Raw genomic sequence first — 26,175 nt, forward strand, 5'->3', positions numbered from 1 at the left:
GAAAGTAATAATAGTTTGTTTTGTAGATTCATAGGTGAAAATAGTAATAATGATAACAATAGAGAATTCGATAAAGTCATTTAAACAATCACTCCAATAAATGCAACCTAAAGAAAATTCAACTACAAAGCCAGCCGTTAGCACAGAAGTTTGTTATGTACTTTGTCGTTTAGAAGGGCAAACACATATGAAGTTTTAAAACCTTTATCAAACGATTGCTGCATTACTATATGTATGCTACTTTCAGGATATGAACTTATTCGTTGCCTCGCAGGAATAGAAAAGGTAAAATGAAAGTAGATTTCACTTCAACTGACGTACAAGAACGCCTTTTGCGGTTCTCCTCTTTTACTGAGATTAATTAAAAGAATTTTTAATTATTCCTTTGATTTGGTACAAAAGTTAGAAAAAAAATGAGAATGAGTTTATAATTGGATAAAAGCAGAATTGTACTTTTCGAAACTACACGTTGAATATAATGTAATTCGACGAGGCATGTAATTGATATCGATGGATTGAAATAATGAACTATTAAAAAGCGCTGTAGATTATTGATGTGATGTGAAAGAAATTTGAATTCGCAGATGATAGTTTTTGCACGAAGGTCTTCAATGCAGGAGATAGATTTTTTTGCAAGTAAATTAGAATTTAATATGGAATTTTGAGAGTGGTTTCCTGGAACCATTAATCTAAATTGTCTGCGCGATACTTCACGTGGGTGAAAAATGTTCCGTTGGCCCTCGGATGTGAGCTTGCAATTTTGCATATCAATTAAGTCGTGCAGTTGAGAAATTGATCGAGCTCATAAATACAACGGCACACCATCCATATTAAATACAAGGTAATTAATTAATACCAAATTCAATAGGACGCTACTTCGTCTTATAGTGATTATTCTAAAGAAAATTGAAAGGAAACGTATTTACCTTGAGAGGGGGCGTAAATATTGAGATAGAGGCAGTCTTCGCTTTGGTTCTTCAGGTAGGGTAGAAGCCTCTTAAGATACTCGAGTCGCCCTTTGGGCATTCGTTCCAAAGCGGCGGTTTCATTGGAGATGTCGGGTAGCTTCTGAGGGCATACCGGTCCTAGTTTATCAGAAACGCGAACTCCATCCCAGGGACTCGGTGCTCTTGTAGGGCTGAACCTATTTGATAACACTGGCGGCGTAGCGTATGGAACACCGAGAAACACTTCGATTGGTTTCAGGTATCTATGCTGGTCCATCGGTAGAACTAATCCTTGCAACCGGCCGTAACGTGTCTGCACGATCCGTGTACTTATTTTCGCATTCTTCGTAAATGCATTGCATCCGATGAAAAGGGCAGCGAGGACGAGCAGCCTACTAAACGGTCCCATCTCCAACGATCCACGCATTACATCTCCTGTAGTTCACTCAGATACAGATGTCTAGGTGTAAACAGGGCGGGTTTCCAATGAACACTTGTCGCTCACATCCGTTCGATTCCGCCATCATCTGGAACCAAACATTTTAATTAATTTTACTTTTAATTAGTACGCGCAGCGAGTATTCAATCGCTCTTCGCTCCGCTTCTACCCAAATGTTTGCGCTCCATTCCCACTACATTTACTTAATATTAGAAAATAGCTATTTGTGACCATTACCTCATTTAATATTCTAAACTCGATAATGTTAGCCATAGCAATTATCAATTAATCCAGGTTCATTTTGGTAGATTAACTTGAAACCTTTCAAAAATAAACTTAAAATTCTCCTTCTTCATAGAAGGAATTAAATTCTGAAAGTTCGTGCAATTGTAATATATTGCTGTACTGCAAAAGTTTTAACGGTGGCGAAACTAATTTCGTTTTCATGCACAGAATATGACTCGCGCCAATCGCCGGAAAAGGGTTCTACTTGTTTGGCTTTATTAGTTTCGTAGTGTTTTCTTAGTGGATTAGTTTGATTCTGAACGTATTAAAATTGGAATTGTGGAACCCGAAAGCTGTGTTCGGTAGGAAATCAAAACCGTTTCGTTTGCAGCCGATGAATAATTTAGCCCATCCCAGTGAAAATATTATTATAATGACGGGGAATTTCAGTTTCGGAACGATATAAATTTCATAGCCTAACTGAACATTCCCGTTCAAACGTGATTTCACAAAGGTGAAACAATTGCGCACAGCGACGACAAGGGATCAAAGAGGAAACGCAAAAACTCGACGGGGCCCCGCATGTGTTGGCCTCCACCACCGCCACCTCTTTTTTCCATAACCACCCCCAAAGGTTGCCGTTTTCGGTCCCCATACGACGACCCCTTCACGTTCGTCCTTTTCTCCCCTCGTCGACGGTTGCCGTTTTTTCGTTTGGTACTTTTAGCTTTACAAATGGGGTACAATTTCAAAAAGCACGGACGCTCACACAAAGACCATAGTGAACGACGTAAATCAGCCGCCATTGTTTCAGAAGTGGGATAGCGCACACATTTCACACAGGACGCCGACGACGCCGGCGACGTCGACGTCAGCCTTCCCCGAAAACACTTTATTTGAGGAAACCCGTTATAACGCGTTTGTTTCCTGAAGGCCATTCAAATATCCAGACACTCTACTATTTACGCGATTTTCGAATAACACAGTTTCTCTATTTACATAACATTTTATTACCATTTTATGCTCACTTTTCTCCATTCAATTATACATACAAAGAAGTTTGTTACAACATTATAACGAAATATTCTCCAATAAGACTAAAATGTTTATAACAATATCAAACTTAGATAACTAAGCACAAATATGCACTAACAGTAAATTTTAATTACTTTTAAGAATATTTACCAATAGTTTAAATGTGGAAATTAATAATAATTATCATCATAAATATAATGATAAAACCACCAATGCGCATAACAAAGTCGACAAAGTAGGTAAGTATATGTCAACCTACTTTGATGTTATCAAAGTCTTTGTAAGACTTTCATAGATAGATTGCAACTATTAGACTAAAACAGTTGTTTCACAAGTTTTAACAATATAGGATCAAAAAATAACATAAATTTACAAAAAAAAAAAGTGAATCTATAACTGCAGTTTATGATATGTTTGAAATATAAATGTTGATTCATTTTGTATTAAATTTGTTACTGATGATTTTAAAGTGGTACACGTAGATTGGATGTAGACTATACTATAATTAAAAGTGATATATAAGAGCAGTGAATCATTGGGTCTCTGCTAGGGAAATATTTAATTCGACTTGCGAGTGGGCCCTTCTCGTAAGGAAATACCTAATGGGATCGCGTTTTATGTATGGCGCGTTGTTATATAAGTCAGTCGAAATTGGAGCTCATCGAATTTATCTCCCGACAGCCGGATTCCGTAACATCGAACACTTGTTTTCCACCCCCTAGTAAACAACGCCCCTAGATCAATGTAATAAAACGTAACCCATTGATCCTGTTTCTTATTTATTTCGATGTGTGTGCATGTGTATATATATATATATACATGTAGGAGTGATGGTGCGAGCGACCGAAGCAAGAGTCCTGGGGGAGGACGCAAAGAAGTAGAGGGTACATTCATTTGTTCCCGTTTATTTACGCATTGCCCCGTATACGCGTCAAACGGGTAACGCATATACCGATGGGGATTAGATGCACTGCAACCCCTGACGAATTTTAAATGTCCGACAGTAAATAACGTTAATTAACAAACGCTGATGAACAAATCGGAGTTGGTCCGATTCCTCGTTTAGTGACGATCCGATTTAATTAAATACGTGACTTAAATATAACTATGTTTACTCTCTTTCTTTTTTTTTTTTGTTTTGCGAGGAAACCAGAGGTTTTTAGGACGCGAAGGTGCGTTTGTTGATGTTGGGCTGTGTCGTCTCCGTTGGGGGTTAAAACGTGGAGAGATCTCCGGCCGACAGATGAGAATTAATGGTCTGGTTATTTTTCTTGCTTTAAACTGATGGTAAGATGTGGACGGAGGTGCATTGGTGGCTGCTCTGAGGGCGGCTTTTAGGGTCCGACCATGAAACTTTTATAGATAACGCCTCGGAAAGAACGCACTTACAACGGGCATTACAATAAATTAAACTATATTTATTTCCATCACATTCTCATCTCGTATTTGTTCTATTTTTATATTTAATGTTAAAGATTTGTTATCCTTATATAATAATAGATTATTCTTTGTTTTTTTATAGTCATATTTTTTTCATACAAAATGGATTTTATTTTTATTTGAACTTTACATTTTTTAGTTAACTTTTTGTAAAATATTTAAATAAATATTTTGTTCTGGTATAATTTTCAATTTAAATAGATTTTCTGCTAATTTCAATTTCTTAGAAGTTTTATTGTAAACATTAAATACTATTGTTTATTCTGATATTCTATATAGATTGTTCCAAATTACTTTTTTTATAAATCTTAAATTACTGTTATAATACACACTATAAACTTAACTTACATTAAAATACTGTACATTTTTTTTCAAACTGAAATTAAGTTAGAAATGAATTTGTAACTTTCTTTTGTTTTATATTTCCATTTAGAAGTTGTTGATTTGTTCCATTAAGCCCATTATACTGCATTTGGTATGCAGCCAAAAGTTAGCAAATATACACAAGTTACTTCACATTATGTTTTCAACGCACAAAAAAATGTAATTTAATACTAAAACTGCAAAATTCTAAATAGCCAAATTAGGAGCAATAAAAATGTGAAATCAGTAAAATAGTAGTATTTTTTTTTTGTTTTAGAAGAAAATGTTTTTTTACGTGACTTTTGCAATAAAGAGTATTATTATTTTAACTACGAAATGTTTTTGGAAATAAATCAAGAATTAAATATTTTATCTATCAACAAAATTATTTAATTAATTATATCTTTATGAGCAAAAAGACTGCGTTGTATATGAACATGTTATATTTATAAATTAAATTAAGATTACTTACTAATAATATTATTTATTTGTTTACCAGACGAATACACATAGAATCATATTATTTCCATTTACTCAATAATGGTTCATATACAAAAGTGCATTTATCTATCGATTTGTTTACGGACAAATTAAACATAAATACGATTTGTAGTTACATTGCTTAGCTTATATTTGTATAGTGCAAACAAGTGCAACGCGTTATTCTGTTTTAATTAAAGTGTTTGTGTTTATAAATAAACAATGCACCAAATGCTAACATTATCAATTCAGTAAATGTTTCAAACCGGACTAATCGAAGAACAATGAAATAAACTGCATAAAAAGAAACTTGAAACTATAAAATGATCGCATTTATGTATAAAAAAAAATATAAATTTGGATACTAAGTTTTTAGAATATTTGAGAATTTTAATACTGAATACGGACTGATCAAATCTAACGGTTTTAACGATTAAAATTATCAAAATAATGTTATATAATATACAGTTATTATCCAGAGTGTAAGTATAAGATTTATCTTATATTTTATTTTCAGAATAATTTGGTCAAACAGGACTAAGGTCAAACAACCTCATCAATCATAATCTTGATGCTTATACCTTTCATGCTGCTACATTAGGGGTTGACACCTTGGGTATACGTGACAACATCGAATTTTATGTAGTAACCTTTTCTACTCCTAAGAAAAAAAAAACATAAATTGTCCATATTATCATTTTACAAATTCCTCGGAGAAAGTTTGTTATGAAAACGGTTCAGGATTATATTTTAATTAAATAGAAAACGTCATTAAAATAAAATGGCCAAACAAAACTTTCTGAATTCTATATTAAACGCGTACATGAGAACAATGCGATATTAAAGAGCAATGAGTTAGTACTAAGCGAGCTTTTCGTATTTCAGTTTCACAGACCTTTGTTGTTCTATGCTAATTAAAGTCTTGTGGTTTCCTAAATTATTTGCACGATATCTGAGCTAGGCAACAAACCCTGTCATGATATTCGATCCAATCAACTTGTTGCCATACCACAAAAATTACACCCTTCAGTCTGTTATTATTGTTTTTATTATTATTATACTTCATCCCTTTTTGTTCTCATTCGCACTTATTTGCAGTTGCTGTTTTTTTTGTGCTTCTAACATTTCAACAAGAGAGGGTGTTAATCCCGCGGGCTGTTATTAACCCGCAGCGAAGGGATTACTCATATGCGGACGTATATTTTAAGCGGATTTTTAGATTAGGCGCAATAATAAAGGGCGAACCATAGAAGAAAATAGCGCGGTTTCAGCGGTTTTCGGGAGGGACAAAACCGTTTCCTATTTACACTCACTCCCTCGACAAACAGGCATACTCCCTTTGTTTTACCCCAGAATATTGCGACCGCCGTTGCGCAATTACATGTTTTCAGAATTATGAAAGACTGCTTTCGCTTCCAGCCTTAATATGGGTTACTACCTCCAACCTGGTTCTTTTTTTGTATATATCTTATACAAATTATGTTCCGTAATATTAATCCAAATGTCTAATGCACAACAATATTTTAAGTGCTTACTCACTAAACACAGTTTAGTTAATACTAAGTTTGTCAATGATTAACCCTTTGCGGACATGCGGCGAATATTACAGCCATATCCTTTAAACAAGATACTTTGCTTATGCAATATTACATGCAAGTGTTCCGTCAATATCCCGGACTGTCTGAAACCGCACTAGTCGATGATATTGGTGTACATATAGAAAAAATATTGTATATTAATATTTTCTCAACTGTGATTATTGTTTTTGCAATGTGTCGTTTTGACGTTTAAATTCTCAAATAAAGTTATATAATATGGAGTTAAAATTCATTATATTTACCAAACAAAAACAGACTTAAAATTAAATATCATGTAACTCACTACTGTTATGTAAACAAAAAGAAGGATATTATGATCTCAAAAACAAATTAATTTGAATTACTCATTGACTGTTATTTGAAGTATTATATAAAGTAATACGACCAGTTCATTTATCGTTCGATTAAAAATATTTTATTGGTGTATAATTTCTATGTTTTTTTTTAGTTAACGTATTTTGTAAATACGCTAATGGTTCCATGCGAATTGCAGCTGTCAATATTTTAAACTTTATCTTTTATGCTTTACTGTCGACATTAAACTGAGTTACGATTCAAGCCATAATATCTTTTTGGTGTGCTTTCTTAATGAAAACTTTACATAAGTTATTAAACTTTTTTATTAATGCATTTGAGTACAGTTTAAATATAAATATATTTTCTCATAATAGAATGAAATGATTACTTTTTTTGTATTATTACAAATAAATACGTCTTAATCATCAATTATTTAAAGAATTTAAATACATTTTATATTATGTGAAGTAAGAAATTATAATGTGTAGAAAATGTTTTTGAAATGGTGGCATGTAAGGAAATCTCAGCGTAATTCCAATAAAGGTAACGAGATAGAAAACATGTCGTTGTATACATTTTCTCCGATTCAAATCGTGGATTTATTGTGAAATATGAGTCAAAATTGAACAACATATATTTATGCTAAGTGATTCTGAAGATTTGTATAATCTGACTAATGAATAATGTATATGTAATTACGCGACAATTTGGGACTCACGAGAAATAGTTGTATTAGAATTGACATAAAAGTTATAGAAATCGGAATTCATCATTATTTATCTATAAGAAATTGAAAACTGTTTGAATTATTATTTACTTAATGTTTTACAATATTATTTACTTTATTAATTTAAGGACCCACGACAATCTTAATGCTAGTGTTAGCCCAGGACCCTCAACGTTAATTATCCACCCGTGGGTACTGCCTTTGTATACTTATTATCTTCAACAACAAAGTAGAAAGATAAAGACATTTCTAGCTACTAGCCGTAGTTTGTGATTAAATTACTAAATTGTATTTTGTAAAAATTGAGAGAAACAATGCGAAACGTAATTGAAATACGAACGTTAAAGTTGACAGTTGTGAAGGTTCGTTCATGCAAAATGGACCAAAAGAAGAGTAAGCAAGTTAATGCGTTATAACTTAGTTAGCCGTGAAATTGCGGAAATAAAATCGGGTGGCGCACTCAATTTGTAACAAGAAAAGCGGACCGATTGATTTATCAAATGGAGTCGCTTCGGTGTCGGGCATTGCGAGGCGCTTTAGAAACGATTTGATTTCTTTCACAGGTTATCTATAGATAAGCTACCGCCGCCGACGACGTCGAAGTGTTTCCTCCTCCCTTCTCACACTCTATTTGGAGATCCTCTCAATTATAGATAATTACCCTGGAAAAGATTGCTTTATTCCAGGAGATTTATAAATAGAAACAGGGCGCAGTCGGAATCAATACCAAACTGACACAAATAAATATATTTACTTGTTATATAATAATGATGATGATGATGATAAAAGGAGTATCTCAGCAATTAGTTAGGTAATAAAAATTATAATGAAAGGTTAATGTGTGAAGCAAATGTACTTAATGTATTGCTTCCAGTGGGATTCGAATGATACGAGGAAACAACGAAATGCGAACCAGTTGAATGCATTAATGCCAGGGTAATTCATAAAAATTGCTTGTGTGTTGGTTCAAAGAGCTTTTCCATTAGTAGACTTTTTCCGCCACTCCTGCAAGGGATATATTCATGTGAAGTTTTCCTCTATCCATTGCGTGCAATGCATTTTGCTGCTGCTTCTACTACTCGAAGCCGCGATTAATCAAATAAGTAATTAAAAAGAGTATGAAAAGATAATGGGCGTAAAAATGTTGATCCAACAGGCAATTTAAAGTTTCTGGGATTATGTGGAATTGTATTAAATTATGCTCGAGCTGAGTGATGACCCCCCAGAAAATTAAAATCCCACCAGATTCTCGCTCTCTTTTTCTTCTTCGCATCTCTGATTTCTTTTATTTTTTTCAATTTCACTTCGCCTAACTTTCTAAATGTAATTTTGCGATATTAATATTTTTATTACGGTTTTATGATTTGTTTCTTCATTTTTATTTCTTTTCTCTTACTTCAGATATTATTAATTACAATGTGTTTTTTTTTAAATAAATTACTAAATTATATTTTTAGAACAAATATTAAACTAAAATTAATATTTAAAATAATATTATAATTTTTTGTTTGTTTCATTTTTCAGAATTAATATACGAACATTTTTTGCACAAATATTAAAAGTAGTTTCAACATCTGCAAATTTAATATACAAATCTTTAATTTCTTAAACAAAACTTTGCTTCATCATTAAAATCTGCACTTATTTCACATTATATAAACATTATTTAGTATAAACTATCATAAAAATTGCGATTATCATTTTTAATGCTTGATAGACATACAAGTATGATGAGAATGATTCATTCGTGGTATGTAAATAGTTTTACATATTAAATCAATAGTCTGCAAAGACACGAACATATTAAACAAGAACGATTTAAATTACTTGGAACATGCACACATTTTTTAATCCCAACTGTTATATATTAATATTACCAAAGTTTCATACAAAAAGTAAATTTAATATATCAAAACTATATACTTTTAAACTTTATAAAAGCATTGTTAATTTAAAATTTTATATTAATAATAACAAGATGTAATCCCAACTATCAACGTTTGAGCAGAAAGAGATATGATCAATAACTCTTTGGAGAAGTTAACTTATTCTATTTCTATTATTATTATTATATGGAAAAGTTTTACCAAAATATAACAAAAAATATAAACTATAGTAGAGGAATACCTCGCATAGTCCGGGTTATCAGTTCCATCAATATATCGGACTGTTAGAAGCCAAACTAATCGAAGGCTTTAAAACAATATACAAGAAAAAACATAATTTTCAAAACTATTACAAAATCCAAATTGAGTATTTTTTTTATATTTTGATGATTTTTTTTATCGTATATTAATTGTGATATTCTATAGAAGTAATGGAATTAAATTGTGAATAAATTAATCAATGGAACTATTGAATAATACAATTTTAACTGAAATAATATAATTCGAATCTGTATATATATTGGCAATATTGAACAATGTTCCGGTAAATTTTAATTAAAAGTTAACGATTATTTCTTTACAGAGAGATAGTATTTATTTTAAAATATAAACTAGGTCGAAGCAATCACAGCGGAGCCCTGGAGAGAATTCGAGTGGTAAGAAAATAAAATACACCGAGCGGAAGAATTCAAATATCTTGGATGATATATTTTATAGAAACCAATAAGATAGGCCACTCTCGATTCGTTTCTTTTCTAGTTTAACTTCAAAGCAATATAACACAATATATTTATTAAGCAAATCATGTTACAGATCAAAGTTATTTCTAACAGAAGTTTTAATTTATTTAAGGTTTTTTTTTATAGATTTAATAAAAAATCAATATTTCTCATTATTTTCAATTTGTAGCTAATAACGTGCTTAATGTTAGAATTAGAATATTCCAAATGATTACACGCAATGAGTTGTATGTTATTCTATGATTGTTAATTTCTTCAAATAGTTTCAGATTGCTAAAGTTTTAACTGTTTTCATTTTGATTAAATGGGTTTTATTTACAGTAATTTAGGAATCTTCTCGATAAATTCTCAAAAAAATGTACAGAATTGAATGAAAAGGTAAAATTGTAGAAGCATTATATAAAAATTAAATAGAAAATTTCACAAATACACAAATATCTTTGATTATTGTAATTATAGTAGATTTTGTTTACCAGGATTTTTATTATTTTTTTCTCGGGAAAACGGGAAAACATTAATGTTTATTTTTAATTAAATTGAATAATTTATTTGTATTGATAAACTAATAACTGTCTATTATTTATTTACATTATTGGTTAAACAATTATTCACTTTAAATGTGAAATATATTATAAAATATGTACTACAGTAAATCAATATTTAACTACAATATTCATCAGTCATTACAGATAACTGAAATGTAAATAATACTTATTGACGTTCGTTTGTTGTAGCTTTAAAAATGGCACAAACAGAAATCAACATCGATTGACAGGAAAGTTAAGTTTGCATATTAAAATATCGTCTGCAAATATACATCTTGTACATGCGATTGAGATATTTTCCAACTTTTAATATACAAGACGATGTTCGGTTCGTTACAGTGATTCCTTTTGAAATCCAGCATCCCTTGGGCGGGGGTGTGTATTCTCATATTTTCCGCATGCAATCACATCGAACAAAAGGACGGCAGACGGGAAAATTGTTTAGAAAAATTTTGTATACACGTCGGCCGACGAAATCGCAATATCACAAAAAAAAAAACAAAGAAGAAAAAAAATGTCCAGATGGATGGACTAGGCTTCGCATTTATTAAATTTATCTTAAGCATCCCCGTGATTGATCGTATCACCCGTTCACGAATAGTTTTCGTTTGTCCGTTTCACTTTACGTGCTTTTTTTTACGCGACAAAAATCCACAGCTCCAGAATGCGTAATGGGTGGAAACGTTCGGTCTCGTAGACTCAATGAAAAGAAGATAAATTTTCCGCTGGACACCCGGTTTCCTTCTTTCTTTATATTTTTTTTTTGCTCTCTTCATCTTGTAGCTTACTCCCCCAGTAACTTATTTTAATAAATCTTTTCGCGCTTCATTAAATTGAAACAGAATCCAATATGAATTCATTTTTGATGGAATTACAAGTAATTTGATTAAATAATCTCAAAGCACGGATAAAAAAATATCCTTTTGATCCGAGTAATTGAAGTCACTTTTTTTGTTTGTTTTTCATTTGGTAATTAAATTCTAAAGCTTCAAAACAAATTGAATTACATATATATTAGTGATTTTTTTTAATACAATAAAAATTTACTTCAGTAACGAATTTTTACAAATAATTATAAATTTATTATCGGTTTATGTCCAATAAAACAGAATCTAAGAAATACAGCAATACCTCGCATAATACGGTTATTCGTATATGCTGATGTTTCAAAGTACTTAAATACTTAAAAAGTGCAGTAAAAGGACATTAATGTTTATATACATTAAAGATATTTCGTCCTCTTTTTTAGAATTTATTTTTATTTTTCAATTAAAATTCAGATTGTTTTGAACCGTACTATAGTGAATCCGCACTGATCGAAGCTGCACTATATACTAATTAAATTTTGTATGAATAATAATAATTATTTTTCTTAATTACAATTAATAAATCAATAATGTTAAAAAACAAACAATGTGAATATACAATATTAAATTTCATTGTGTTACGAGCAACACTCTTTGTGTAATTAATTTTGCTTTTCAACGGCAACATTAAATAATTTCACAAAATCCAAATTAAATTCCACAAACTTGCAAATGAAAATATATATAAAGTAAAATTATGAACCATTAAAAAATCTAGTAAACAAATTGACAACAACAAAATTTAGAAAACAATGACGCTGTAACAAAAGCGCACAAAAGAAAACGACAAAAGATCGCAGTAACAAAACAACCACGTCAAATATAAGTTAAAAATGCATTTATTTTCACTTAATTACAATAGTTAATTTTTCTTAATGTAATTCTTATAGTAAGATAAATAAATAAAAAATACATAAATGTACATAAAAAATTATATAAATATGTACAACAAAAGGTTATTACCATATGAATAGTATGATGTAATAAATTAGTAAACCATTCATAAGTATATAATAAATCAATTTAATTGAATGATTGGTCCAGATTATGAATGAAATATTATCAGCATAAAATCAAATCGTAGCAATTTGGAAACTTATTGAATGCAATCAATGCACATGAAGCAGTTTTTAATTACTGCATCATAATCGCTGATTCCATTAAACGCAAACTTCACTTATGTTATTGTACGATCAAAATGGAAATTGGTAATGGAGTTTGTTATTTGTTATGATTGGGAAAGTTCGCAATTGGAGCGGTCAAAATTAGGTCGCAATTCCCCACATAAGAAGACTCGGTTAAATAATAATAAGCTCGATGTGGATCTCCCCGAATATGAAATAATAAAGAAATCTTCAGACAAGTTTGTTGGCCGCATTCACTTCTTTTGGAAGTGAATTTACGGCCATAAATCTGGTCAGGATAAACTATATATGTATATAATATATATATATAGATACGTATATATGCGTGTGTATGTATGAGACGCTTCCATTCTCCGACTTCACTCTCTCTATATATATACACACACCCTCTTACATCCCTTATATATGTGTGTGTATGTATTTTTTTGTTTCATTTCTCACTTGAAAATCTATTGTTGTATAAAAGGAAGTCTTTCTCGAGACGTCGGACCGAGTACTCGAGCCCTAGTTATATCTAAGCAAACTCGGCTTCCCTTCCTCTTTCGCCCGCCTCCCTTCAAACACCATATAACCCACCGTGTAAACTGCAGCGGAGCACAAAAGGGAAAGGAAATGGAGATGTGTAAGTTAATTACAATTCCTTTTTATTTCCACATAGCCGCATAGAGAAAACACGCGTTAAGGGTTACTTAGGATATAGCTCGCCCAGTTGACCCTAAAACCGTCCCCTATCCCGGTTTCCAGCGCCATTTTCCCGGGAATTAAACACTGCGCATTGAAAATTGTCTTCCGGCATAATGGCATCATAATTTCAGCTGCATGATATAGTTTCGGATACGTGTTATATTCATAAATTATACGTCCTAAGTAAATGCGCAAGGTCCTTGCCAAAAGCGAATTAATGCCCGTTGCAGATTTAATACGTTAACCCTGGCCTAAATTACCATTTTCCAATGGAACCATTCCAAATTGTCTGATCTTATTGCACTTTATAAAATATGTTTAACTCTGTTTACTTTTATATTCCAAACAAACTTTCAAATAACAAACAAAACAGAAAAACTTTTTATGTTCAGCAAGTGTACAAAAACAGATGTGTTATATTTATATTGAATTCGAACTGTTTTTTTTCAAATTAGGTATGTAATTGCAGTTAAGATTAATTTCTTTAAATCTTTGATTCTGAGTGCCATCAGTATTAGTTATAGACAAGTTTCAGAATTTTCATGTCATAACTTGACATAAAGGAATAAACACTACATGATTTTTTGTTTTGTCTACATTATAAGTCCAAATATACAATAATTGTGAGTGAAAATATCAAAATGTACATTTACTTAATTTGTTGCTTTGATTTGATCAATTTAGGCATAATTTGTCTACGTGATAAAACCATAAACACTCTAATTGTGAATGTACTTAAACTTAAATTATACCCATCAATATTAATTCTAATATTAAAATTCCATTAGAAAATTAAGCAACAAATATCATGTAACTGCCAGGATAATAGAAATATATTGAAAAAGTAAAATGTAGCGTCTCGGTCACATATCTCATTTTTAGCAACAGAACTATAATATCCTGTTTTAGATCCACATCCTGCGAATGTTACTCTTAGCCGGTAGTCCTGAGGCACGTTCTCCATCCGTTCACTGTCCTAACGCTTAGTGGTTTATCTCTGAGAGCTCTTCCTTTAACGTCATGAAAAAGTCATGTTATTGCATGCAATGTCAAGATTTAACAACAAGATTCAGTACTTAATACATAATGATATATTATATAGATAAAGCTTTTTGCACCCATTATATAATTATATATTATCTAAATGTAAGTAAGATTTTCATCATTGGGATATGAAATTAACAATAATTTTTCTATATTTTTGGACTAAAAATTGTAATTGTGTACGTAGTTTTATGTTTCTTGTAGATAACGTAAACTTCTTTATTTAAAAAATAACTACATAAGTTTTTTTCCGCATTAATATTCTTATTTTCAGTATGTAATAAAACAGTGTGTAAAAATAAATAAAATAATTTTAAATACTAAACAGGATTTGTTGCTGTATAAACTGAGTAAGCAAGAAAATAAGGAAACAGAACACATTAGTGTTGACCCTAATAGTATATAAATTCCAGCTCACTGAGAGAGTAAATTGTAAATATTTAATTCACTTTCGAACATTAGTATTGCGGCATAATTTAAAGTTACTGCAGAGCATTAGTAAAGTGCATTGCACCCCGGCATATTTTTCATAAAGCATTTACGGGCTTTATGCATGTTTGCAGATAATTTTATTCCGCTCTTCAACGGGATATGAAAAAAATATCTAAAGCAAGTAATTTATAATATTAACATGGAAAGAAAAGACGTGCATTTACCATAATGACGTTTTCGTGAAATATGTTCGTTTAATTAGGAGGAACTTTCAAAGGAAAGATCAAACGATGTTTTTACTGGATGCAGTTATTTAGTTTTTTTTTATTTCTTTGCCAAAAAAAAATAATAAACGTTTGAGAATGGTTCTGTTATTAAAAAACAAAGAAGTTACACTTCTTCTTTTTGGAAACAAAAATGTTATTTCAGGAATGTAAAGCATAGTTTCATATTACATAATTTTATCATTGATGCAACAAGATTTTACATTTTTTTTTAAATATTACCCCAGAATATATTCATTTATGGCGGAATTATCCTATTATGAAGGAAGAATTGCTGAAAATCCACATTAGCCCTAAGGATTAACTTTTACCCCATCTGAGGTAATGTATCTCCTGAATCTAAATCTTCCACTGGAAAACCATCACCTTCTGCATCAATTAAATGTCTAACATTCTCTAAGTTTATTCTTCTAATACAACTTCTGGTCATAGTTTATGGGATGATTGTTCAATTGGTATATTTTTAATGTTAAATGAAGCTCTTGAAAGTTTATTATACCAAAACTTCGTTAGCATATGTATGGATGTATAAAGACTTAAATAAATATGATTCAAAAAGTATGTGAAATTTGTTTATTTATTTAGAAGGCATATTTAAAGGAGAATAATTTATTCATCCTAAGATGCATTTATTTATTTTAGCATTAAAAATCTATTTTTTTTATTGTGAAGTAAAGCAGTTCATATTCTTTTAAATAACAACAATATTATTTAAGGAACGTAATCATGCAAGGATGTGAATAGTCTCATGTTTTATTTATCCTTCAGGAATTGCCTCGGCAACGAAATTGTACATCAACAATGGAAATTGCGGCGAAACGTAGAGAAGAGGAAGAAAAAAAAGGGAAGAAATTGTAGGAAAGTTCGAGCATGAATTTTGGTTCATGGATTCATAAGAATTCGTAAAATATTCGTTCATGGAGCGTGCGCCATCGCGATTTAATTATTCCGACGTCAAATGCATAGCATTTCAATGCCATTTTATATTTTCAATTGTAATATCATTTCAATTGTAAATCAATTCCGGGCGAATCGAATTGAAATTAATTCTGCATTTTATGAATTCTGATTCACTTTAAAGCAGATACCCGTGGTAACCATTAATACCAAATCCAATCAGTTTCCACTCGATTCCTGCTGCTGTATTTAAGTCCGTTCATTTTTTATTTTCCTGAAGAATTATATAAGTCGTCCCTTATTTTCGAGGATGAAATTGAAGTGTCGGACGTGTAGCGATCCCCAAGGACCTCACCGTAATGGCGTAAATGATCCTGTGACCGAACCATTATCATCGTACCATCTCAATGTCGTTAAAAGAATGGACACCTGACACAAGGAGAAGTGGCTAACTGTTCCAAAGACATTTATTAACTTCGCAACACGGAAACATTTAATTCTGCGCTGAGTCTTGTGTCCATTTCGGTTCCATTTTTCTGATGCTATAAATCTAATGGATCCAAAAGGGAATTGTTTCGTGCATTTCAATATTCATACCGGTCCGGTTTTAAAATTCACGATCGGCGTCGGGTAATATTTTACGTTTGATATCCTTTAAGTGATCCGAATCGACCCAAGGGGTGGCAGGATAAAAGGTCGTCCTTTTTCCTCACCAACCAACGTCGAGACCCCAGAAGATTTATGCGTTTCGGTTCTGATAGTGCAGATAATTAAAAAATCTGGTAATGTACATTTTCTATCCTCCTCTGGAAATACGCAACATAAATACAGATATATAAAAGTTTATTGCCATTCTATTTCCTTGAGTTTTCACATCGAGTAGAAAATCAGTTATCGATTTTATTTTCGAACACGGCCCACTTACTTCCCTCCATCGAATGGAAATATCTGTGAAACAATTTCCTCCCGAAACCCTTCTATTAAATTTCAACTGCTATCCTATGGTGTAATTGATGCAATAGAACGGATCAAGGCGGCGAAAATGCGTGTTTTGGGGTCGCGTTTATATCCAGATTTAAACCATTAGGACCAGTTCTATTACAGCCACCCAGTAAATCTACTCACTATATTCTCCCATTTATTATCTGATGGAAATCAAAAATCCATTATGGATGGGGTGAAATTTTCAAGTCCGTCAATAAATCCAGTTGTGTGTCCTATTAATTTCAATTTCCCCTTTTTTGTTCGTCCTGAAATAACGTACCAGAAAGAGTGACCGTTGCTAAATTTAGCCAATCATAAGTTCCGGACAGTCCTAAACTCGACGTACAAATTGCGAATTTGCAATTTTCAGGACCGGCTTTGGAAAGAGTATAGAAAAAAAGGATACGTCAGTTAAATGGATTATAAGTGCTAGAGCTTTTTTTAAATGCTCGTGTGACATGTAGTAATCCTATTCGAAAGTGTAATAGTTTTATATTACAAAATAGATTTATGTAGGAAATGAGTAAAATTTACGTTTTTGTCATTCTTCTGAGCTAACCTAAATATATAAAAGTAATATCAAGACAAAAAGTTAATATTTAATATTAAAAAGGCTATTTATTACTTTTAGTAATTCAATTATATAAATAAGAAATTTAAAGTTGTGTTTACTCGCGCAGCGACTGTGAGACATCGGATCAATCCCGATTAACGATTTAGAATAATGCGCTGAAGGATTATCAGCAAAATATTCTCAGCATAGTCATGCGAGTAGTGGTTTTATAATTTTTTACTTTACAGACGCCACGCGAGTTATGAAGCTACAACTAACTAAATATTAAAATAAATATTTTTTATAAATGGAAATAAATCATAATTGACTTTATTTTTTTTTATGTTTCAATCTGATTTAACGTAAATATTCCAATCTGTTTTAGGTTTTACTATTATTACTTGATGCATGAAAAATCGCTTCACAGTCTAAAGGTTACAGCATGGTGCGGTCGTGGGGTCGTTCCAATCATTGGATTTTAGGGTGACTTTAAATGCGAAGGTTAGATTTATGCATCGAATAGAAAATCCCAGGATAAAAAAAATATATTTAGAAAATCTTCACGTTTCATACGCATAGTTTATTTCATCTTTAAATGCTAAACATACTTTTGTTTTAAATATATTCTAAAAGTTTATTTATTCGCATTAAAAATTCGCAAAATTCAATTTTTGAGAAGTGCTACTGTTATTCAATAAGTGCTATAAGTGCTAAATGTAATAATAAATAGAAATATACTCAATTGTTAAATTAAGAAAGAATTAAATCACAAATAACAACTTTAAATAATATGAGTTTAAATATGTTTTCACTAAGTTAATAGTGTTTATGTTCTTTACCAAGGATTGCATCCCCATTCTAGTCATAGTATTTTTTTACCTCTGAAAACGGAGTTTTGCTTAACGAAGAAATTTCGATTCATAAATCAAAGAAAAACTGTAAATGAAATTGAATATGTATTGTATGATTTTATTTTTTCTTGCGTTAGAAAAACAATTAATTATAGAGTAATAATAACTATGAAACAGAGATTTTATAATTATAGCGTGGAACTAACAACAAACTTATTGCAAATTAACACCGAACATATTGGTTTCACGTTCATTACAGTTTACAACTAATATTAAATATTATATAGTGTATTAAATTATTGGAAAGTTCATGCTCAAATAGTTATAGCAATATTAAATTTCTTCTAAATTTGTATGGTAATAATATAAAAGTGTATTTTCATAAATATTTTTAATTAAATTATTTTTAATATTTCACCAGTTTAACCACAAAATCTGATCATAAAATGATGTTCATTGTAACTGTAAAGCGTAGCAAACATGATTATAACTCGAGCGTAAAAAGCAGATCTTGTTAGGACAACTAGCAAAACGGAAAGAGTACTAATCCAGCAATATTTTAGATATGATGACTTCAAGTACATCGTTTAATCAGATCTTATTTTTTAAAACTTTCTTTCTTGGATTTTCAGGGAATTACGGATGTGTACGGGGAGAAACAATAGAAGCAAAACATAATGATAGAAAAACACAATTAATTTGAACTCTTTCTATATAACGAATAGCTTGAATTGAAATAGAATTTCATGATTTGCAATTTAATCTCCTATCAATTGCTTCTAGTAGTTGCATTTTGATTAAATTGTATGAAATGTGATATTTTCAGAAAACGTGCAGAGACATTAACATCAATAGCATTTGCAAGGATGCAATTGAACATGTAATTGCTCTAATGAAATTCTTGCGGTTTTCTGATGCGACGAAGCGCTTATGTATGGATGGGTGTTGGGTGTGCGTTTGCTCTACCCGCAATCCGCCACCTACCGTCCTCCACACTCTTGCCTATCCCTGTCCGTTTAAGTTGTGCACGTCGAAAACATTGAGAGCTGCGGGGGTTGAAGCGAACATGCCGAGGGGTGGAGGAAGAGCAACATTCGACGTCCAAATGAGACACAGAATTTAATTTGAAATTCTTCTATTTCCGACGTAATGATCACGCGTTTTCCATGAGCCAACGTTTTACAGTGGTCGAGCTTTTCATTTACAACAGGACCCGTCTGTTCTCTCCATCACCCTTTCTCACTCTCTCTCTCACACATACATTCGTATGCACCCCTTACCTATTCTCGTTTGTTTTTATGCTGATATTTCGTGCAGCTCTTTTAAACGTTGACGTACATATGCAGCAAAATATGTTTGGAAATTTGACTTGAAAATTGCGATTCAAACGAAATGTGTTTTGTTCGCGTGATGTGTTTTCCGGTTCTTTGTGCCTTTAGTGCTAGCGCGCAGATTAAAAATTATGATTGACAAAAAATTTAATGGAATGTGTGGAATAGTACAACGCGGTTGTTCTCGACCGAAAAGTGTTTCCAGTGATTTCAAGGGTACACCTCAACATTGATAGGAATTGATCGAAAATGTTCACATAATCGTGCATGTAGATAAAAAAAAGAATAAAGCGATTTCATAGAGCAGAAAATCACAATTGTAACAAAAATAGTTCTTATCTTCCTACATTAAACTTTAACCCTTTTTTTAATTTATGTAATATTAAGTACAGTCAAACAGTCAAACTTCGTATTTTTTTATGAATCATTTAAATTATGTAACCTAAGTTTAAAATTAATTTGTAAAGTTAAGTTTATTGACTAAATGATAATTTGTAACGTTATATATTTCCAATAGAATATTTTTCTATATTGATGTTTTGTGAAGACACTCGATTTACTTACGCGTTAGAATGGGCGTAAATATAATGATCATAATTACTGTAACTAATTAATTAAAAACAAAACAGATTTAACCAAAATTATCTGCAACATCGATTGAATCCGCATCAATAACAAAGCGTGGCGGCAACAATGCTTTTCATAATATCTGTTGAAATGATTTTCTAAAATTTGAACCAATGATATGAATCCGTTTCATAGGTAGAGCGGTTGTTTAATGAATGGAACAACTAATTATAGTTGCATTAAATATAATGATAAACTATAAACTGAAAGTGGCATTTTAATAGCTAATTAATTTGAATTGCGTATAATTTAATCGATCGAAATAAAATGGTGGAAAGCGTTCAGTGCAAGCAGGCACAGAATAAACGTCAAAATTTGCATAAATCGATGCCTCCAACCAAATACAATTTTAATGCGATTTATTAAACGGTAAAACGGCTTTAGTGCCATTGCAGCCAAAAACAGTCATGTTGTGTTTTATTTTTTTTTGGTTCGTTTTGGTGTTGGCTGCTTTTGGTTATATTGTCCTGGTTGGATAATCGTTCCACAAAACGCAAATCGGGTGCACTTAAAAATTATGGGTTATTTACGAGTGATGGGACATGTTTGAGTGCCTAGCATTGCATTAAATGAGTTACCGGATTCTGCAAACGGAATATCTGAAAGGACTGCCTGGTACATATATATATATATATTATATAATAGATGTTAAAGGCTGCAGATTGCTCGTGAAATGTGAATCGACTGGGAAAACTTGCAATTTCGCTTCAAACCCGCCACATGCTTATAAATCATGCAGAAGAGTCTGACGACATAATTGGGGTCGTTGAGAAAGTATCATCTATCATATCATATTTGTTGCTAATTAGGTCTTGCTACTAAAAACAGAGAAACTCGACTGACCGCTTTATGGTAATTTCTCGTTCACAGCACAGCAAGAGATCCTTACACCAAGCAAAGGACTATATATTATTAGATATGTTAATTCGCGTCTGGCAGATTTCATTGCTCTGATTATAATTTAATTCAGTACATTTGCACGTCAACAGACAGTCCTCCCTATTTCTCTGGCATCATCACACCTCGACATCGCAATACAAAAATTATAGGCAATCTAATCACACGCCATAACCCGGCACATTCATCCTGTTTTCGGCCTCGACTCGGATTATGGAAATACGAAAATTTACACTAAAAAATATATATATATATGTTGAGCGTGATTTACATCACAAATTCAGTACATTTCAATACGAATCAATAAATCAATGAACAATTTTATTGGGAATCTAGCACATTGGTAATTGAAAAAATATTACAACTCAATATTAAGTTTAAAACCGGACTAATCAAGGATTTTAAAACCGCTTAAAAATGTACTGCACAAAAAAGAGACTTTCTTGTATAAAAAAAAACGATAATTTATGTTTAAAATAGGAATTTTGTGTACTTTTGAATTCTAAATATAAATTTAAATTTAGTTTGTTTGAAACTATAGTAAATTGGGATCGAATACATTTTTGTTAAATGAAAGTATTAAAACTTGAAAGAAAAGATAATTAATATGACTATTGTAAATTGAAGTAGTGCAAATACAAGAACCACAGTGAAATGTAACTGGGTATTGTCATAGCGGTGAGCTTTGCTCTGCGGTATTCCTGCTAAAGTCGTTACTGGGGAGAGGTACCCTAGGGATTGATGCTGGCATACCACAGTCTCTTCTACTCTATTATGAGTTACAGAGTAATGGTACAGAGCCATGCAGCTTCGGTTAGTTAGATCATCTCGATGTTGCGGATGGTTAAAACTAATGGTTACCATAAAGTCAATGAATTATTAAATAGATATTACAAAATTGTTCAATAAAAATGTTTAAATAAATAAAAATAAGAATTAATAACAATTCAAAATATAACTTTTTTTTTAATATAATATAAAAAGTGTAATTAGATTTCTATCTGTCTACAATTACATTCAGTGCTTATTCAGATTTTGGTATTAGTAGTGAGATTATAATTGTAGTGAATATTGCAGAATTATGTTAATAATTTTGTAATACCAAATATTAGTAGGCTAAAAGCTTTTAGTTGATGGACAGTAATCGTATTAGTGGTCAATAAAGATTATTATTGATCTGTATAATACCATGTAATTTATACTACGGGATAAATATTAGTGACTTTTTATAAAGGCAATTTTAAATTTCCTAACCTATCCTAATCCTAATCTATCATTCTTACCATCGTCGTTTTGAATTTCGAAGCCAAACGACAATTTTAATATCATTAAATCAAACTAATTCTAAATTGAGTCCTACCTTTATTTGATAGAGAAAAGTCATAAAGCCCTAAAAACCACTTAAAAAATTGATAACAGAGTTCTTGAAGGGCCACATTAAGAATGTCATGCGCACTGCATGTTAAGTAGAGATGACGGAAGGAGTTAGTGTTGATGACTACATTATACAGTGGTTTAACAAGAAAAATATTAGAAAATGGAGCTTTTAGTATTGAATTATATATTACTTTTTCTAATGAAATTATAGTTTATCTCAAAATATTATATATTCATATTATTTTTCTATATAACGCACGTAATAAAATAATTATTAATACATAAAGTAGTAGACTAATGCGATCTTAATATACAGATATCATGTTTAGATGTAATAAGTTTAGCTTTATCATATATAATAGTAATAGTTCACATTAAGCTACCAAAATTATTTTGGTTTAATATTCATTACATTAATTTATAACATTTTCAGATGCAAGCTTTATTACGCTATTAACTATAGTAATTAAACTTACATCTAATAATAACTTCAATTTGATTAACCTGTAACAAAAAGAATATTACTAATAACTGCATTATTTATAAGATAAAGCAATATCTCGGATAGTGCGATTTCGATCTGTGAGGATTAAGTATAGCCCATTTTAAAAATTATATAGTCAAGGCTCTTTTTATGCAGTTTATATGTACATTTAGCAGGTTTGTATCGTCATCCATTTAATTCTCGTTATGAGAGATAAGATGCGAGTGTGTATGTTATATGAAGTTTGAAAGTCCTCGATTAGTGCGGTTTCGATTACCCGCATTTTACGAGGTGTTGCTGCACATACAAATGACATAAATAACAGATTTCATACCATTACGTAATTTCTCTAAGAAAATTTAAAAAACAGAAATAATTAATTATAAAATATTATACTAAGGCGTCAACTAATTATAATATTTTGGTTTCTAATTGTAAATAAGTCTAATCTTGAAAGTTAGAAATTTACAAAGTATTAGCGTATTAACATAAGCGTGTAACAGGTTATAAGCTGTTCATTTTTTAACACTTCCATACTTTCTATACAGAGAATTTAATGCGTTTTGACTCATAAAACTGTTGAAATTGTATATAGAAGCGCAGTGTATAAAAGTTATACCATAATAAAAATGTATCAAAAATAAAAAGAAATAAATATAATATTTGAGTCTTAAAGACAATAGTTTAAAGCGTTTTTTTATTATTTGATCTAAGTTATTATATACATTTTTTAATCAAATTTGTACATAATTTTCAAACATTATTTTCAATGATTACGAAATCATAATAGATAAATAAAATATTTGTTATGTTATTAATTATAATTGCTATAATTTCTCACATATGCCGATTCGACAGAATCCTGATTAATTATAGTTTGGTTTAAACATTTCATTCACTAAAATAAAAACTAATTCTAAAAAACATTATATAAACAAAAATGTTTTATACTCAAATAATCAGTTTCTTTATACAGTTTTGGGTATTTACGGCGACTCCCTAAAGGGAATGGGATGAAAATAATTCTCTTTTTTATCTATGACGCAGATAACAAACCCTTCAGTTTTATACTTTCTATAACTTATCATTTATATTTTACTCATATCCCTTGAACCCTGTTATTCTAAAGGTTGTAACTAAATATATATGAACATATAACTACCAAATTTATTTAGTTTCAGTATTTTCAATTTCCATAATAAGCAGTTTGGTTGCGAAATTTGTAGTTATTAAACTGTACATTAAAACTGTAGATTGTATGCATGTAGGTATTAGTAGTTGGCACGCTTGACAGACATTTATGTCTCATGTCATGCATAGTGTGGAATTAAATAGATCAAGTTAATCAGTCGTAAGGTAATCAAAACTGATTAACCCGTGGGTTAACTGTAACGGCAGAGTTAACTATCGGTTTCTGCTTGTATGCAACCGAGTTTAAGGGTGTCACACGAGGTGGTAATAAATAAGTAGTATAATACAGAAATAGTTGCAGATAATGTATTCGTGGCCTGGCATCAAGTTAATGTTTGTGTTTTTCTTTCGGCCGGGAACAACGCGTTGGCACGCCGAAGACTTAAAGAGTTTTATGCATGCAAATACTACTGACTGCTGACAGAGTATAACGAAACACCAGCTTCGCGAAACTCAATTTCCGACGGCTGAATTTTATTTCGAGAAAATACAACTAACTGCTCTAATAAATAAGATATATTATTAGTTGTTTGTCTAGTACGAAGATTTCTCATTCTCAAGACATACACATTAATTTAATTGCTTCTAGAAGATTTTTTTTTTAAATTAATTAAGAAAAATAAATGACTAAATTAGTGTGCACATAAATAATATATGACTACATAAGTTCCTTGCGGTTTCGTGCCTAAGTAGTTTCCCGAGTTGCGAGAATTTCCAATAATACTATAGGGAACTTGACAAGTTCCCCACATAGTGTATTCCCATTTAGTAAACTTTAACTTAAACTGTTAAAAGAATTATATGCTACAAATTTTGCACGAATCTTATTTTTATTTATTAACAATATCGTTAATTGGATTAATAAATAATACAATTTTATAATAATCTTTGTGGTTGTAGTTTTCCTAAACTTCCTGTACATACTACAAGTTACTTGTCAATTTACGTATATTGTGTAGCTCTATTTAGTAAACTACTAACTGGTCTAATAAATAAGATATATTAATGGTTGTTTGTCTAGTAGGAATATCGTTGGTTCTCGAGACATACAATCTTCTTTAATTGCTTCCAGAATAAAAAAAAATAGCGCATTTGATAAGCTCGCCGTCGCCTCGGTTAGAGGGTCGTAGGAATATGTAGGGCGGAGGGCCTTCCTCCCGGAAAAAAAAATGCGAAAGAAAGGGCTCTGATACCGGTTTTAGGCGGTTGTGTTGCGATAAACCTTGCCGGCTGGATTGAGATTGCGGCTGAGGAGGCGGCGGTGGTGGCCCTGGGGCTCCTCTGAGAGATAAGGGGGATCGCAAGACGACGACGACGATGCCAAGCTCTCATCGTCGCACACATATACATATACACAAACACACGCATACGCTCATCCGTACATACACTAACATACACACTCGCACCTTGTCCCTCATAGCGGGAATAAAATTGATGACGATGCGAACCTGCTAAATGTACATGTATCCCATTAAGGGTGGAAACCTGGTTTCGGCACGATGCACACCCTTTTAGATATGTTTTGAGGACGAGGGTGGTGCCTGTTCCAATACCTAAAGAAATATTTGATTTGATCATAAAATCGAAGTTTCCTACAACATCTTACAGATATTTTTACGAGGAAATATTTCATGCAGAAAATTTAGATCAAACTCAAACAACATTTTTATTATAGTTATACAATATTTTTATTTTTTTAAATCTTTAAATTAATTAATAGGAACAAACAATCATTACGTAAGAAAATACTTATTGTAAAGTAAAGTTATATTTTCTAGAAGAATATATATTTACTTTTAATTGAAA

General features: G+C 31.2%; 1 protein-coding gene across 1 annotated transcript; it reads right to left on the reverse strand.

Moving 5' to 3' along the window:
• Window positions 1-891: 891 nt before the first annotated feature.
• On the reverse strand, window positions 892-23,200 carry LOC108569062 (neuroligin-4, X-linked-like). The gene is made up of 2 exons (XM_017930453.1): window positions 23,171-23,200; window positions 892-1,474 (listed from the first exon to the last, which is right to left on the reverse strand). Exon 2 carries the CDS (start codon window positions 1,372-1,374, stop codon window positions 892-894), a length of 483 nt encoding a protein of 160 aa, XP_017785942.1. The 5' UTR covers window positions 1,375-1,474; window positions 23,171-23,200.
• Window positions 23,201-26,175: the final 2,975 nt, after the last annotated feature.

Source organism: Nicrophorus vespilloides, unplaced genomic scaffold (genome assembly GCF_001412225.1).
Source record: "Nicrophorus vespilloides isolate i.1.1-1 unplaced genomic scaffold, Nicve_v1.0, whole genome shotgun sequence".
Classification (NCBI taxonomy): domain Eukaryota; kingdom Metazoa; phylum Arthropoda; class Insecta; order Coleoptera; family Silphidae; genus Nicrophorus; species Nicrophorus vespilloides.